Raw genomic sequence first — 19308 nt, forward strand, 5'->3', positions numbered from 1 at the left:
TAACAGAAGAAACCCCGGATAATTTTAATGAAAACAACAAACAAATAAACTGCAATGAGAAAAAGTCAATGAATCAAACTATTGCACCTGATTTCATGTTACTATCGGACTTATACTGTTTTTAACCCATTAATCGATACAAACAACAGCACTAAAAGGTGTTTGTAAGTCTTAGTGATAGTAGCAGTAGTACTGATAATTATAAGAACAAAGATAAAGCTAATCTAGTAAACAATGTCATTACCACCAGATATTGCCTTACATACAAAAGAGACAATATAGTTCATTTTATTAGCAAGGATTGTCAACCAGTCGAATCTGTCTCAAGGCTGTTGAGATCGATAGGTGCACTGGACTTTAGCTATTTAAAATCGAAGAAACCAAGAGTTGGCCAAATTTTAATAACACCTTATGGAGGACATAATATATTGTCAATCGTTATTAATGAAACGTTGACCGATTTTGTATCTTCAGAAAGTCTTACAAAAGCTTCTAAATCGCTTAAAAATATATTGTTGAGACGAAATTTTGAAACCTTTTGAATTTCAAGAAAGGAAGATCTTACAGATAAATTAGAACCTGGATTGATAACAAAAACGTAATTAACAATTTTTGATGAGACACCCATACAAATTACTGTCTGTTACGGTAAGGTTGATTTTCCGTAAATTCAAGAACGTAATGAAATAATACAAACATTATTTGACAGCCCTTTTGAAGGACATAAGGGTATAAACCAAACTTACCGGAAAATAAAAGAATAGTTTTATTGGCCCGAAATGAGAAATGATATTCTCAGATAGCTGAGCTTTCTCTGAGCTTCTTCTGAGCTAAATGAAAGCTTTGACGTATAACAAGAGTGTGTGCAGCTACAAATTGTATGCCATATAAACTTGTATTGGGGAGAGTAGCAAGATTGTCCTTGAAGATACCTAAGGATAAAAGATTACGAACATACCCATTATATTTACAAGATCTTATAGGGCGACTTTGAGAAATGCAAATTGCGGCAGAAAATCAACAAATAAAGATAAAAGTACAAGCAAAAACAAGACATGATAAAAAATTAAAGCCTTTTTATGTTAAACCAGGAGATTACGTTTGGGTAAAGAAAGAAGTGCGTTTGCATAAATTTGATCGCTTTTATAATGAACCCCTAAGGGTTAGAACAATTTTAGAGGGAAATAATGTGTTACTTGAAAAAACCAATGGTGAAACCATACGCAAACATACAGATAAATTAAAACTAGTTCCCCGATAATAATATCTTGTAAGAAACATATTCTACATGATTTCTAGAGAGAAAAAAAAAACACAACGATGCAGATTATATTGGCAATCTTAATGGCAATAGCGTTTGAAGGTCATGCAGACTTAAACTATGCTAATTATGGCAACTATAGCATAAAACCACTTGAAAAAAACCCTGGAATATACTACGATTGAATCGGTATAACAAAAAAAAAGAGAGCCGATTGGAAAATCGTGATGTGGCTGGATGTTGATAAATTTATATTAGAACAAAAACCTACTCAAGGATTAAACATAACTTTTCGATATTGTATTGCACAGTTTGGTTATTCTAATTGCACTCGCTATATGGAAATGGACCTTTTGATTTTAAAAATAAAGCAATTGACAAACCTCTAAGCAACACTATTAAACATAATAAATACCGTGAAAATCCATGCGGGAGATAAATTTATTCCACCCCTCAGCATACGAGCAAAAAGACTGACACCTTTTGAAATTATTGGGAGCAGTTCTAAAGGACTTTACGGCTTAGTCATAGAAGATGATATTAATGTTATAAACACTAATGTCAACAATTTAGATACCAATCAAAAAGAATATATTAAATTGTATGAACAAAATAGCCATACTTTTGCAACCGCATTCAAAAAACTATTTAATACCACGAAACGCCATGAGCATATTCTAAAACAAGTTGCTGATATATTGCCTTTGGGACAGGATTTTACTTTTAATAGATATCTGATTTATTTGTCAGCCTACCTTAGGAGAACTGAGAATACCCTAGATTATTTGTTCCCATAAAGTTTTGATCAACATCTTGCATGTTTTACAAAGAGGTCAAGTACATCCAAAGCTATTTTTTTAAATATATTTAGAACAGTAGCGCGGGATGTAAAGAACTTTGTGGGATATGTAGAATTTGTAGCACCGATAGAAAATTTTCATGCTGGCGAAATAATACCCCTAGCAAATCAGATGTTGTACATCAAGAAAATAGAGCCATAGTTATATTACATTTGCCACTTATAGATCGAATCCCTTACAATCTTTATAGACTACATCCAGTCATGATACCCCAATCTGGAAAAAATAGATCTGCCTACATAAAACCGTCGTACCCTTACTTAGCAGTAGCAGCAGACCATACTTCGTATCTACGACTAAACGAAGTTACATTTAACAAATGTTATAAGACGGTATATGGTTATATATGCTCGGCTATGGAACCACTGAAGGAACCCTATTTTATGAACGAAAATAAAATTCTCATGTTATAACGACCTGGACCAGAAGTATTTAAATACTGTGAAACTATGTTTACGCTGAAAACCGAGAGCCAATGGATATATTTACTAGCTGATAGTTCATGGTTATTTTCAACACCCAATAAAGAACAATTGAACATTATCTGTCCTAATAAAATGGATCAACAAGAAAGAGTAAAAGGTATAGGTCTCCTACGAATAAATGATAGATGTACGGAAAAAGCTCACAGATTAACCTATTACAGTGAACTTAAGACTATCACTCAATTACAATATATCTATCAGGTAAAAGTGAACTTAAACTCAACAGTACTACATAAACCCTTAAAAGACACTGATGACTTTCATGACGCTATGAAATCGATTCGAGAATTTAACTTCAGTAAGCAAGCAAGGATAGATAAAGAACAAAATGTACAAAATATAATAAATTAAATAGAGAAAATACGGACCCCAAAGTAAGAGGAAAAACAATTTTCTCGTTTGTCTTTAATACGAAATGTCATTGAAAATATTATTATTATGATTATAATAGCAATATTCATCAGCAAAGCAAGAAGCTGTTTTAAGGAGATTATGAAACGTAGTGTCTTGGAAAAATTTATAAAACGTTCCATCAATCCACTGAACGCAGGACTCCGAGTTTCGAGAAAACAAGAACCAAATGAACATGAACCAACTGAACTATATGTTGAAATTAAAAAAAAACAAAAAATACCTAAATCATCTAAAGCTAGACCTTTAATCAAGACACGGAGTTTAATACTTCTACGCCATACACCCCAAAAACTGGTAATGGACTTATAAATCAATAGTAATTTAATACTACTTCTCTTCTAGGTAGAACAGTTAGCCCCAAATATGTAATAACAATAAAGACTAGAGTCAACATGAACCCACCATAACATGAAGTTATCTAACAATTACAAAATAAAAAAAATATTAAAGAAATGCACATACTCACGGATTTACTTAGTTATAAACATTGAACTATAACCGCCAAATGCAATAAAGATTTATTAACTAAAGTTACTGATGAAACACTAAGTACAGAAGAAGAAGTTCGAAGACTTTCTTTTTTTAAGATGAAACTCACTATTTGTCAAGCATTAAAGATCTCTTTACCAACACCATCAAGAAACGACAATGATACACCAAACATTGATCCAAAAAGACTTATGTGTCTTCTGCTATGAGATATAAAAAAAACGAAAAGGGAAAGAGATTTCTTGAATTATTTCTCTCAATTTGGCACCCTAGAATATTGTTATGCCGTTAGAGATCGGCGGGGAAGATTATCCCAAGGATATGTAAAATACATAGATCCTAAAAGCGCTATTTTCGCATTGCAGAACGATGAACCCGAATATCGCACGAAATACGCTAAACCAATTAAAATGAGTACAAAATACTAAATGAACCGAAAATTGACTTACCCATTATGTCAAAAACAAGTTGAGTTGATGACTTACCACAGACAAGTGATTACATGCAGAAGACAACGCTGTACACAGACTACAGAAACGAAGTCAATCCTTACCAAAACCATTGATTTACGAGAAAAGATCCAAAGTAGCAGAAAATGAACTTAATAATTGAACCCTACCTTTCAATTAGCCACCTTCTACGTCGAATACACATCACTTAGTTTTAAAATTTTAACTTTAAGCTTCGTAAAATCAATTTTTTTTTTTTACTTATGCCTTTTTCTTAACTTCACTTTGTTGTCTAATTCTATCTTCAGGATTTATCTGAAGTACGTTTATTATTAGTCGAAAAAAAAAGAAAAAAAATATATATACCTATATGTTTCTATAAATAAATATAAATATCAATAAATAAATATAATGATTATGAAGTTAATAATAATTAGGCTTTAAATTTAAAAGCTAATGTTGTATTCTATTTTTGCTGTATGTTACTCTATTGTCAAATTTTTTTTTTTTTCTCTTTTGTAATATTAAGATTTAGCATGTATTGAAACAACTTATTCAATTGTATTACAAATACGCAAATATTTTGGCATAGCATGACAAGTAATAATTGTATCTATCTATGTATTCCCTACCCATTATCCAATAGTTTTATAAACCTAATTTTACTGTCATATCTGCATTCCATACATCACTTATGAACGATAACAACACGAATTACACTACAAGAACACTTATACATGTACAGTATCAAGTTATGATCCTCACAACATCCATCATATTTACGCTTGCAGAATTACACACACAATGGATAAACAAAACGCTCATATCGCAGAAGCAATGGCTGATGGATCCCAGTGTAGCATACTGCTGCAGATGGATTATAGTAGGCTAATGCTGAAAAAATTTTGGAAAACTTCGGGATAGTGAGCTCCATCGAACGGAAACACTGTGCTATGGGGTACTCAAGTTACGAGGTGGCATTCCTTTCACCACGGGAGGCAGCGATAGTGGCTGATGAGCTAAATGCAGCGCCAACGCTACAGGAGCTATTCGATTCATTGTCGAATTTATTAGACGAGAGGAATCGGGCAAAGTCAACGGCACCTGTCTCCTTGCCAAGTAAAAGACAAGTCAAGGTCCACGATGTATCAGAAAATGGACGTTGGTTAAACATAATGACCGAAGAACCAATTAATAAGCACCAATTGGAAACATCGTTTAACAAATTTGGTCCGATGTTATCATTAAAAGAACAGCCATGTTTTGCCCCATACACCGGCTATGAGGCCGAATATTACCAACTATGTGATGCGGCAGTTGCTGCAGCAACCGTAAATGACACAACAACCATTGAACTAGAAGACAAATCATCTCCACGAAACATTGAAGCACCAACTAAGGATGTAGAGTCAACAACGGAAGTCAAAACCCTTAAAAAAGATAATGTAAAAGATCTTAGTCCAATATTACGATTTGTAAGAGTAAATCGTATCGGGACTGAAATAAGCGTCATGATTAAAAAATCTTTTAACACAAACTATATTATTGAATTTTTTGAAAACAAATATCCAATAGAAGATATTCATTTTTCAACCAAAAAACAAACACAGGAAGATATTATTCCCATTTATATAACGTATGAATCCACTGAGTGGGCAGAAAACATGGGCCAGATAGTAGTGTATTGCATAACTCAGCAGCCGAAAAATGTAATCACAAAAAACCAAAAACAGAAATCACGATCAAAATAAATAACGATCTAAAAGACAAAGACTCACTTCCGCGAAAAATAGTATCGAAGGTACCGGCCATTATCAATCCGGATGAATACACCCGGTTGTTAATGATCTTCGGCCCTTTGAGCCATTTAAACTACTACCCATCAGATGTCATAGGCGACGATGGAAGACAGTTATACCTAAGCTTTGCTACATACTGTAACGAAGAGTCGACTGAAAGGGTCCTCAAAGGACTCAAAACGTATGGGGCGCATTACTCCTAAAAAGACTTGCAAAAAAGCCGTGAAATAGTAACACATTCATTGTGTGAAAATTTAATATACAAATGCCACCTTGAAGTGCACAGTCTTATGTGCAAAACAAAAATGTAATAAAAAAAGATCTGCACATCATTCCAGGAAAATATCAACTTGGTAAAATATGACTGCCACTATAAACTATGCCTTAAGATGGGAGTGTCAGCGAATCTCGATGCACTTAATAGACTAGTAATTAACAACACAAAACCAGGGGCCAAAGAGAAGAAGAAGACGTAATATTTACGAGTTAATTTCTTCCCTTACCCTCAGTCCCGAAGAAGCAAATGTAATAATTCTTTAAATTAATACCTTATTATATTACTATAAGGACTATTGTAATATGCTTATGTTATGTAACTCATAAATGTTTACCTATAAGATGAAAGTAGAAAAAAAAAAAAAATCATAATATAATATAATGTATAATGTAATATATATTTACCGAGGACGATGATAGTTTTAAGATGAAGACGCTGTTAGGTGACGACTTGCGCAAATTAATAAATTTTTTTTTTAATTCTATTTTATCTGGTTATATTTTATTTCCAATGATAAAATTTCAAGACTTTTTATAGAGTCATACTCAACAAGAGTCGTCGCCTAACAAAGCTGACTGTGTACTTCGTGGCTCTTGGAAGTATCAAGTGACAACCGAAACGAGCCATGAAGCCTAAACACATGAAGTGAGCAAGTACCGGCCCCATAGCAAGTAAAACGAAGAAATTTTAACTAAAACTTCGTGCAAGGTGCATTTCTTTGCGCGGCGTTTTAGTTAGTAGTCCGCTGCCGCTCATCAAGTGCAGACGTTAATAACTAATGTTAAAAGATTGACCAGACGTTCCGTCTTTTCTCTGTTCCTTTTTATATGTATACAAGTAACATAGAATATAGTGATACAAGAGTTATTAGAAAAAGAATTTAAGTTTTTATAAAATAAATAATAATAAATCGAACAAAAAGAAAAAGTACAAGTCATTCGAATTGGTCATCCGAATTAATAATTAAAGCAGAGTTGCCAGTATTAGTTTCTAGTGGAAAGAAAGGTAAGTTTACTTGGATATTATATATAACTTCCTACTTCTTCCTCCTTTTTTTAAACAAACAAATAGTTGGACTTTCTGCTGTCCTGCAGCCTGTGAAGGAGCGTGAGAGTCTAGTCCATAGTTTTTGGTTTGAAGCTGAAAACATACTTAAATGATATTAATCGTTATTTAACATACCTAGTTGACAAATTAGCTGTGTACGTATTACCACAACTTCAGGACACTTCTGTAATAGTCACAGGATGGCAGCGTTCTAGAATCGCTGTGGCGAGCACTGTCGTTTTGGCCATGTTATACTGCTGATATGGCTTTACATATTTCTCAGTGTAAGAACTTAACCACTTGCACTCATGAAAAATTAAGGAAGCTAGTTCTTTGATACGCATTGCATGGTGAGCAGTGGGCTGTTATTAAATCTATTAAGAAGAGCATATTGGCTGCAATGAATGGTATAGAGTGTACATGTGAATAAACTCCGGTGAGCATCAACCCAAAGATTAAGAGGGAGCTGCGGTACATATAGCCAGCTTTGAAAGGCTTTACAACATCTTGATTTGTAGTGGGTTAGTTTTGTATGCATGGAGAAGTGTTATGTGTTGGTATTTAGTATTGACAGTGTAACGAAGTGAGGGTTTGCGTACATGTCTGGTTACACAAAAAAGCCTTTACCTGCGTGACAACAGATGAACTCGAGAACCTACAGCGTAAGTACTATGCAGCATCTTACTGTATGTATAAAGTTGTTTTACTTTAAATAATGTAATTTTATTTAACAGCTCATTCCTGTACTTACTTTTACTGCTTACACTTTTTCTTATCGTTTTAAGACATTAACATTTTTAATAAAATGATCATAAGGGTTGACAAAAGTTTTTCCCATTAAATTCCTCTCAAATTCTGAGCAAAGCCCACAGTGTATACAAAAAATCGGCATTTGTATTCTTATTATAGGTAAGGAATAGTTATTTGCAACTCATGACACAAAAACCTACATTTTAACGGGAGAAAAAGCCTTAGAAGCTAAAGGTTGTCATAACTTTTCAACAAAAAATAATATAGCCATTTTTCGACTATCATGAAGCAACCAGTCATCGACTCAAATTTATATCCAACAAAAAATTTTCATGGAAATTATTAGCAGGTCAAAGTAGTTAAGTAAGTCAGGATCAGACAAATTTTCAACAAATAAGAAATTATAATTTTTAAATTTATATTTATTTTTTACAGTCTTTCTACATAAGTTACTTAAGTAGTTTTCAACTTGGTGAACGCGTAATTTCATTTTAATATTGTACCAAATTGAAATCTTATTAACTATAGAATAACGTTAATGAATTTATTAAATATTGTTTTAAAAGAAATTAGAACAAGTAATTGGAGTATTCTTGGTTAAAATATTGCATACTGAAACATCTTTGAATTTACTGAAGATTGTAAGAAATAAAATATTTAAGATTAAATAAACACATTACATGGTTGATGTTATGCTTTTAATAGCTATAAACATTCCAGATTTTTGTCTAATTGTATAAGATATTATATAGCTTTCATACTCGGTTTTTTAGTTTTGAAAGTTAAATAATAATAAATACTCTGTATTTCTGAAGTAATAGTTCAATTCTCATTCAGTTCGAAAAACAGTTGTGTGTAATTTAGAAACCAAAGTGTGTTTTTAGAAAAGACTAATAAATGTATAAACATAATTTAAAGTATACATTTCTAAATTAGAAAATAATTGTATTGCTCTATTAATTTGTTTACTTTTTTTCTTGACATGTGAAATGCAAAATTACATTTTTTATTGGAGTGTATCAGAATATTCATAAAATTTAGACGAAATATTGAAGATTCATAGTTGAAAACAGCAAGCTTATCGAATAAGGTAAAATGTTTTATACAATTATATAAAAATTCTGGAATTTCACAACCTTTTCGTTAAAAAGTTTACGATTTTCGTTTTTCGATTTAAACTTAATACAATTATTTTTTTTACCAATTTGAGCCACTAGTTTTTCGTTACAACGTTATTATCAGTAAGAAAAATTATTGTGACTGTAATTGTTAGGTACAAGCTTCTTACGAAGATTAAGGAAAAACTGGTATCGAAATATAAGTTCACTATCCTATATTTATTTGTCCATGAATCACAGTCCTGACATAGAAACGTTTGCTTGTAGAAATATAAAAAAACGTTTTCTTATAAAAATGTTTTATTACATGTGGACTAAAATTTGTGACTTTTTTGTACATAAATTGTTAAAATTTTTCTGTTACTTTTATTAAAGTTAAATAAAACTAGGAATTACTTTGACTTGAGTTTGAGCCACTTTGAGTACTAAAGAGAAGCATAATTTATTTTAATGGTCGAAGAAAAATCGTTGCAAACACCCCTTATAAAATAAACCGTATTGCAAACTATTATAACCTATTTTCTTTTAAAATAATTATAATTGTAGTTTATTGTAAATAAGTATTGAATTTTAAGCTTTTTTATTAACAATGAAGCTGTTCGTTTTTTTTCAATTTGCTATGTGATAAAGTTTTGACATCATATGTTATAGAGAGATTAAAAATTTACTGCTATTTTTAAGTGCAAGTCAATTTCGTTTACAACTGTCCTTTGTTTTTTTAGTAAAAAAAAAACTTTTCTTTAATACTATGCAAAAATTACATACGTATATACATATGACTAAGCTGCTATCTTCTTCATTCGAACTTCAACTGTATGCATCTTCATTCCAGGTAATAAAGTATGTAGATCACGTACATACAGATAACAGTAAAGAAGTAATAAAACTGCTAGAATAACAATAAGATTAAAAATAACTTTTTATTTTAACTACGTTCAAGCCGTACCAAGATTCGTAAGAAAGACTTTTAAAATAAGTTTTATGAACTTTTTTTCTGACTTATCATACAAAATCAGTAAGTAAAGGTACTAATTTAAGTTTAAAAAATGAAAAAAATCTTTTGACATAATGTGCCTGCCTTTCACTCTTACGTACTGCTTGGATTTTTACGCCCATAACGCTTAAATACTTTTCTAGTAGGTATACAATGCAAGTTCTACTTGGGAGCTTATTTTTCGCTTTCTACATTGAAATCGTGAATAAACAAAAAAATTTGAACAAAAAGAAGCATAAAATTACATACGGGACACAAAAATGGCATTGACTCCTTGGTGCTTTCTTTTGGTGCTTCTAAGGTAGTAAATAATATACAAAACTTATTCAAAAAAAGGTTTTTTTATGAACTTCCTTATGACTCTTGCTTTTAGCTCTTACCTTAAGCTTCTTGTTCTGCCAATTAAAGACTTCGCAAGTTAAAACGTCATATAGTATGGTACGTCATTTAAATGATATAAAGTATGTGTAAGCCGCTAAACCAATGATAAATAAGTAGTTACAAGCTCAAAGAGAAAGTTGTACTTCTTCGGCAGATAATATGTAAATGTAGTTATACTTTTACAAAAGAATGTAGTAAATTAGCCACTGCAATAAATGAAAAAAGTAATCCAGTTAATTTGGCTAAAGAAAAGTAATGTAGATATTACATTCCAAGTTGATACAGACGAATCATATTATAAGTAAATACGCAATTCATCCGTAAAATTCATACAAGACATATTGTGTAAATACATTAAGCTTATGTGACAAGTAGAGCTTATGTCACTTATATACGTGTGTGTGTGTAAGTGTGTGTGTATTAGTTTTGAGGTGAATGTCTCATAGTATGATGATATGTTATAATGCATAAATTATATTGTGTGTTTGAGTGAATAATTAACCTACGAATGAATTGTCCATTTCTAATAATGTACATTAACTAAAAAACTGTGATAAATACATTTTTTAGTTATACTTAAAATTGACTACAAAATTTCCATAAGGATTAATTGCAAATCTTTGTAAACTTACTGTCACGCTTGAACTTATATTTGAAGTATGTGAAATCATAACATGTAACATTATCGTGCAAGCCTACTGTTTTGCTGTCAACGCAGTCTGCAAGAACATAGCTCATTGGTTGACCTTATTAAATCAAAAGCCTGTTTTATTCGCTCTCAAGCTATAAAAACTCGCTATCAAGAAGAAAAATTGCTTTTTTTACGTCTGTCACCTGTCCTCTAAAGTTTTAGTCTGCTCTTGATTCCCACGACTTGCGAGTACCTTATATATCACGTAAGGCATAACGTGTTGGCGAAGGCTACTTGAGTGTAGTTCGAGAGCATTAATAGTATCTGACTACGCTAAGGAGTGAGATACACCGGAGACCCGCCAAAAGTGGTTCTGGCGATAGTAGAGGAAGTAGAAACAGCAACATCCTTCCGGCCACAAACTCATTCGTGTAGTTTCAGCAACCACTAAAAACTACTGTACAAAGGATTAGGGAACTTCGAAGCAGCAGTAACAGCATTTAGTGATGGATGTAAGTTATTTGTTAGTAATATAGTTAATACCGAAACTTTGTTAAGGTGATCTGAGTAGATTGTATTTAAAAGAGTAACTATTTAAATATTTTTTATAAAAGAATGAATCATTGAATACCATTGGAATTATGTTTATTATTTTTATAAATATTTTTACTCAACTTAAAAGAACAAATAAAGCTCATGAGCTCAATCCTGAGAGACCTACAAACTACACTCAAATAAAATGGTAAAAACCTTATACTATTGCATTCATAACGAAATTGTTGTAGAAGTTTGACAATTTTTGTTTGTATGGCAGAATATTATGAAATGAACATAAAAGATCCTTAAATAAATTAACATATGGAATTTTTAATGGAATAAGAATGTAGATGTTAAGTATACATTAAGGCATTTATGTAGGTGTATCCGTACAAGCAAAATAATTTCCAAAGTTGCTGCATATTTAAGCTTCCTGTTTTTCTCTGAACTGTCACCCCACAAACTATGAATAACGTTTTAAACTTAAAAATCACATTAGTTGGAAATGCTAAACAAGTAATAGAATTAGGTGCAATAAAAAGGAATAAATTTATTTAAAAAACTTTTTAAGAATAAACCATTTGTGAAGATGAATTAAAAAAATTTGAAACTAATTGAGAAAATTTCTTCAAAAAATGAGAAAATTGTATATTTGTAAATTCTTTAATTTACAATACAGTAAGAACTGTATAAAAATTTTCAAGAACGTACTAATTCTGCTTCTTAGAAATGTTTTGTCAATGTTTTAAAAAATGATTTTTTTGTATAAATGTCTCAATAATTTACATAATTTTGGCTTTCTTTGACTGTATGTAGTATTAATATTAGTTTTATTTACATTCTATTCATAAAACAGACAGTTTTTATGTTATGTTATGAATTATTTTGTGTACCATTGAGCCATTAAATAAAGTAAATAACAATTACTGAAATCAGATAAATTTTTTTATAGATCGACTTTAATCGGATCTGACTTAAATCGTTCATGGAACCGAATGTCTATGTGGACTCAACCAGTGCTGATGGCAACAAAAACTTTGTTGCAATCTTGGGATACTGATGCAAAGACTTTTATAGATTGCGTATTTGATTTGCATGCTCACTCAAATGCTACTGGACTCTTCGTTTATGGTAATGCATATAACGATGTATACAGGTAAAGATGAGTCATTTCCATACTAAAATTAATACTAGCTTGTTTTTGATATAATAAGCTTGGTAAACGACTCTGTCTACGTACCAACACTTGATGGATAGAATTTCGTAAGGCTGTATTTAAAAAGAAATAAAATCCGTAATTTTTTGTGATACCAAGCTTTTATAACAACAAGTCTCCTGTTTCACGATTACTTAAAAAACAAAGGATTTCCACACCTATCTTTAATGAAAGTTTAAAGACAATTTAATAATATAGCTTACTTATTGTGTACTATTTCACCTGAAAGATCAATAACAATTAAACTTCTTCAGTTTTTCGCTGAGTAAGATATGTCTCACATGAACCTATGTGTAAAAGTTAAAAAATCACCAGAGTTTTTTGTACAGTTCACCTTTATTGGCTAGAAAATCTACATAAATTAATCTATGAATGACTAAATTTCAAGTAAATAGTTAACAATCTACCTAAAAAACTGGCAAAATTTTACGCATGTGTCTTTAGACTTGGCGTGTGACGTGTATGTTTTGAATATGTTAGTTGAAAGGAAGAGATAATGAATATCAAATTGATGATGTAGAGAAAGTTGCCAATACCTTACTGTGCAACCAACAATTTAACGGTCACGGCCCTTGTGTAATGAACGTGGACGTATAATTTTCCTGATTCATATACTGATGTATGCATAAAGTAGGGAAAAAAAACAGATTTAGCTATGAGCCTGCCAGGCAGTAACTTCCAAAGGATAAGGAACAAGCCCTCAGGGAGACCCTAAGATTAGGTCAGTAGGTATATACAAGATTGGGTGTGTTCAGGAGAGATGCTAAATTTGATTAAAATATTTCTGGAAAAGGTGAAACTTGCTGGTCTAGGCAAGAGGTTAAATTTTTTGGGTGCAATTATTCACTTACTGTCGACCTTATTCTACATCAAGTCTTAAGTATTTGTTGTTATTGTTTATTAAAATGTACATAGCTTTTATTTAACTGTCTAGAAATTTTCTGTATTCTGCAGAATTTTTTTGAAGTTTACGTGTAGAAATTGCATGCAATAAACAAAAAAAGTTAATTCAATGTTTAAAAGGCTTTATAGGTGCTGCTCAGTTGGTGTGCGCTGCCACTATTGCATTAACATTTTCTTGGTAGTTCCATCTTTTGTGTTTCCTAAGGGCATTTTGTAAGAAAGTTTTTTTAAAATTATAAATATAAAGGAAAGCACTGTTCACCTTCTAATTATGTGTTGAATGCCTATCAGTTAATAAAGCGTCCTCTGTGTGAGATTACGATGTATGTTTGATAATGTCACTGTATTGTGAGACGTATGATGATAGTAATAAATAGTAAATATTGGAAACGTTCTTCCCCACACCTTCTTGTTGATTTTTTCTGCTGAGACATTGGTAAAAAGTACTTGGGCTTATTTTTTTGTCTTATTTTTTATTGTTTTTTGTAATTCCTCTCATGTCAAGTAGCGTCGTTTACTTGTTGTGTTGTTTTTTTAATTCTGTAATCGTATTTCTTAGTAGTATTGTCTTTGTTCTTTTTATGCTGTACTTTAGAATTTGTATTCTTGTTAAAAGATTGTTTCATCTAGTAATGATAAGTTTGATTATGTTTTCATTTAATTTTTTAATTTTTTTTTACTTCTCTAGTACTATTCTCTTATTAAGTTCTCATCACATGAAATTTAATTTTGCTAAAAAAAAAAAAAAAACTTATAGCATAATGGTGGTCAATAGCACAGGTCAACAGTTTAGATAGCTAATGCTGATTAATGTGTTAGTGGCCATTTTCTACCTTTACCAAATGTCTGAGATAATTCATTAAGTAAAAAAGTTGTATCTGCATGTTAGATGTAATAAGTATTATTAGTTTAGCTTATTAAGCAGTCACAACTGACTTTATTTTTCCTAAACACTTTTTGGAGTAGCGCGTATCAGTTAATGAATATATCACACTTTCTTGCCACATCAACAATATCATTCTTGTCTTTCGAAGATGTTAATAAATTGAATTTCTCTCTAAGGGAAATTTCAATAATTGTTTTATCCATAGCATAAATATTTATTTAATCATAACACTATTTTTGATAAAAGTTTTTTCTACTTAGATAGTATTTGAAAATATGTTTAGAATGTTTTGTATCTTAAAGTTCAATAATTAAGGAACGATTTTGTCTCAAGCCACTCAACTTAATTGTAATAGTTTTGCTATCAAAACAAAAAATTTGTACGTTTTTCGTGGATTTAAGATGTGTTTTGGTCTCCTTTCATGTTTCCTAGTTTTCCGAATCCCCCTGTATGTTATCGTCTGATATTAAAGTTATCTAGAAGATAGAATTTTAAAGAACTTTATTATACTGAGAAAAAAATAGTACTATGTATCTGCAACGTAATTCACTGAAAAATAATTTCTAATTCAGACCCTTATTTGCAGAAGTAATGTAATAGTTTATTGCACATTAAATATTATATGGGTAGCCAAGAATACAAGTCAACATTTCAAGTTATTAATGGTGCCCAATGTTTACCTGACTGTTTGATACCTATTCTGAGGCGTCCAAAAGAAGTTATTTAGTGTGAAAAGTTTTCACAAGCAATTGGCATAAGAAATATCTATTTTACAGAAATGCCGATACGCACCTTATTTGACTGACTGTACACACGAAGGTTATTGTAAGTGGTATTCCTTAACATTTATTATGTACCTTACGTTAACAAGTATATTATATAATAGGGATGTGGTAGGGATCACATTGCTCTCATCATTCAGCAATAGTTTAACGTAAGGTACGACATAAATGTTGACGAAAATTACCTGTCATATCATCAATGTTTATAATTAGTTAGCAAAACTGCATACAAGCTATTTTATGATAGAAACTTTTATAAGAAATTTATTTCTGTAAACTTCTTTATATAATAAGTGGCCTTAGACGTCTGATGGTGAAGGTAAATGGGCACTAAAACTTTGCTTGTCTTTAACTATCTATAACGCCAACTTGTTTCATTCACTTCTATTCTAATATTATATAAATGAGTGACTATTATAGAACTTATTGATGATAGATTAAACTATAAAAAATTATCGATGTTTAGGCATCATATTCTGGGAGGACCATAACAACATTTTTGTGTTCTGTGGTTTCCTCACAGTTTCAACAGTTCTTCTGGCTAACTTATTTTTGAACGTGGTAGTCATCACAGGATTTAAAAACATTTAGAGATTATTTCTAGACCTCCTACAGTTTCCTGCTGCTCCTCCACAGTTCTCCTTACCAACTAAAGGGATCCTTACGGACACCCTACCAACCTGGAAAGACTGTGATACAAACACAATTATGCATTTAATTTAATTTTTCAATTAATTTTTCCTCAAACTACAATGAGACATGAATTTCCCTCTTCCCTTCTACTACTCCCCTGATGGTTTTAATTACGTTCATTACATTTAATTTATGTACAAATTTTAAAAATAAACAAGCACTCTAATAAATGTATGTCAAAGGCAATAATTTTCTTGTAACATAAATACAAATTACATTGGAAAAGTTTGTAGACATCACATAAGTGAGATTAACGTAGAAATCACATTCATATAAAAATATGCATTTGGAAACAATTTATTTTGTTACACCTTCAACGATTGCACTATTTTCATAAACGTTTATTTTTCCTAAAAATGTAAAGATATTTAAAATTTGGTAATCTGATAGGATATTAATTAATTAACTTTACTTTTACATACAAGACATTATGTATGCATGTACATAACAATTTATCGTAGACATGTATAAAAAAGTAAAAAAAAGGAAGAATAAAAAAAAGGATTAAACTCGATTTGATTTCGAGAATAGGGTTAACTTGTAAGTACGGCATAACAGCGATATTAGTCGTAGACAACTCGACTGATACTTCGTCTTTATGTGCTTACAAAACATGTGTCTGCAATAATTATACAGTGTGTGAAGAGAAGGAACAAGAAAAGAAATGGTTAAGCATTTTAAAAGTGAATCGCTGATAGATTATAGACGTAATAAATACGTCATTAAGTAGTCTTGTTACCTTTTTTATTCAAGGTATTAAAATGGAAAGATATTGGTTATTTTTTAATATGATGAAGTATATAGCAACTACACTTTCACACATTATATGCAATGCGTGAACGTTTGTTTGTTCACTTATTTCCTAATATAGATTAGAGGCGTCCAAGTGGCAATACAAATTTATGTATTTTTTATATATTGTTGTACTGTATAAATGTACATTTGTACAAAAAATACTAACTAATTAAAATTTCATTAAGAGAAAGAAAATTGTTCCTACGCATTATATAATTAAATAAAGGAGAAAGTCAAAAGTCAAAGCATTCCTTCATATTATAGCACTTAATTTCTAATCCAAAAAAGTTATTAAAATGAAAGATACAAGCAAACAGTTTCTGATCATTGAAATTTTTTTGATTCATATTTTACTTTTACTGCAAAAATACATTTCCTATTTATGAATAATTTTTATCGCACAAGATATCATGGAACAGACAGTTATTTTTAGTTCTAGTGTGTGAAGTATTTACGGGAAGGGAGCCCAACTAGTATGCATAAATTTACGTAAATCAACGCAAGAACTGATTTATGTAGGCTTAACGTGCTTTTAAACTGTATACTTATAGCATTGAGACTTATGTAGAGAGTCAGCATAAGTTAGAAAAGTCTGCATAAATCAGCACCATATAAAAAATCAGCACACATCTTAAAACTGATATGCATACATACACATACTAGTAGGGCTTTACCATCATGAGAGCTTAACTCGTTAGTCCCTCACTACTCTAACTAAGAACTGAAGTACTCCGATTTACTACGTGAAAGGGTAACGTATGTAACACTTGTATTTTTTTGTATTGCTATTGTGTTATAAATTTTTTCTATCTTTATTAATAAATTGTATTTTGTAAGGTTTTTGACAGTAAACATAATGCTTACAATAAGCATTAGATAACATATGTGTACCCAACTCATTATTTTTTAAAGTGTTTCTGATCCAATTTAGACATTCCAAACAAAAAGCAGTAAAAAATATACCACTAGAGCTTGAACTATGATATATTCAAAATAGGTTCATTGAAACCTTGTTCCACGTTTTTTTTATTATATTACAATTCTCAAAACTTAAACTCTGTATAAAGTGAAATATTATTATTGCACATACTAAGCTGTGATGAGTAAATTTCTTTATATCTTTTTACATTGTATAAAAAAAATTTGGTGATTAAATAAATAAATAATCAATGAATGTTCAAAGTGTATCATAAATACTTATTATCTTTTTTTTCTAAATTTTGCGATACAATTTATTTGGAAATTGAAACAAGTTTTTAAATAAATTTTTAATTCAATGTGGTAATCCTCTTAATCGTTAACATATCATCATGAATGTGTAATTTTTTCCTTTCTCTCTACTTCGAAGAAGAGATATAACAAAATTTATATTACGATTTAAAAATACAAACTTCTTTATTCCTACCGTTCAATAAATCTCAGTTCAATACTTGCAAAATACAACAAATTGTTAAAACACTGTATCAAGTTTGAACAATTTTTATCATTAAATCACAGCTGCTTGGTGCAGTTCTAAACGAAAACAGTGACAAAAAAAATACAAATAACAATAATAATAGTTATAAAGAGTTTTAATTATAATGATAAGAATATTTATTATTGTTAAGTGACAACTTGCGTACATGGATAAATTTTTTTTTTATTTTGCTGTATACTATGCATTTATTTTCTCAATGATTAAGTTTTAAGACTCTTGATAGAGTCATACTTTACGAAAGTAGTCACCTAACAAAGCAGATTGTGTACTTTGTGGCTTGATGTAGTGTCGAGTAATAAACAAAATAAGCCACTAAGTCCTAACATATATAGTCAGCAAGACCGGCCCTATAACATATAGGATATAGAAGTTTGAGCTAAAACTCCGTGCAATTTGCATTTCTTCGTGTAGCGTTTTAGTTTGTAGCCCACTGCGGCTCATTCAGTGCGGCAGTTTATTAATAATCTTAAGGAAACTTGTTGAAGAGTAATTTTAAGTTCTTTTTTTTTCTCTGTGTTTTTTTGTACAAGCAGTAGAAAATTAATAAATAAATATAAGATCAACAAAAAGAGAAGTATACTTTATTAGAACTAACAGTTGATATAAGTTAATAACTTAGTTATTGAAGTAGCCCAGTACTCGAAGCAGCTACAGAAAAAAAGGAAGTTAGTACCATGTATGTATGTACCTCTCTCTTTTCCTTTTTATAAACGAATAATAAGACAGTCTGCTAGTCCTGCAGCCTGTCAAAAAGTGTGAGACCTGAGTCCATAAACATCTAGTTCTTACCGTATGGTAAAGTTAAATAATAATGATTAATCATTTAACAAAAAATGGTAATAGAGCGTGGTTAAGTCTTTTACGATTAATTTGTTCTTTGTATTCTCTCTTATTACTATTTTTAAATATACAATAATCACTATTGAAAAAACATTTTCATAAATTACCTAAACACACCATACAGTGGTCTGAGCGTGGATGCGTATATTCTGTGCCTTTGCTGAAAGCATAATAAGTGCGGGATTTTGTTATAATTTAAAAAAAAGGAGTAAGAAAATGAAAAA

The 19308-nt window shown here is 30.7% G+C and overlaps 1 protein-coding gene across 1 annotated transcript in view; it reads left to right on the forward strand.

The window, feature by feature from the left end:
• The window catches only part of LOC106645282 (cytosolic carboxypeptidase 6), a 486558-nt gene that overhangs the window by 77871 nt on the left and 389379 nt on the right, over window positions 1-19308 (forward strand). The window contains exon 4 of the mRNA XM_089595757.1: window positions 12445-12648. Coding sequence (XP_089451883.1) covers window positions 12445-12648 — 204 coding nt within the window. The remainder of the gene's footprint in view (window positions 1-12444; window positions 12649-19308) is intronic.

Source organism: Copidosoma floridanum, unplaced genomic scaffold (genome assembly GCF_036245765.1).
Source record: "Copidosoma floridanum isolate Cflo_tuat_1 unplaced genomic scaffold, Cflo_Japanese_pri ptg000027l, whole genome shotgun sequence".
Classification (NCBI taxonomy): Eukaryota; Metazoa; Arthropoda; class Insecta; order Hymenoptera; family Encyrtidae; genus Copidosoma; species Copidosoma floridanum.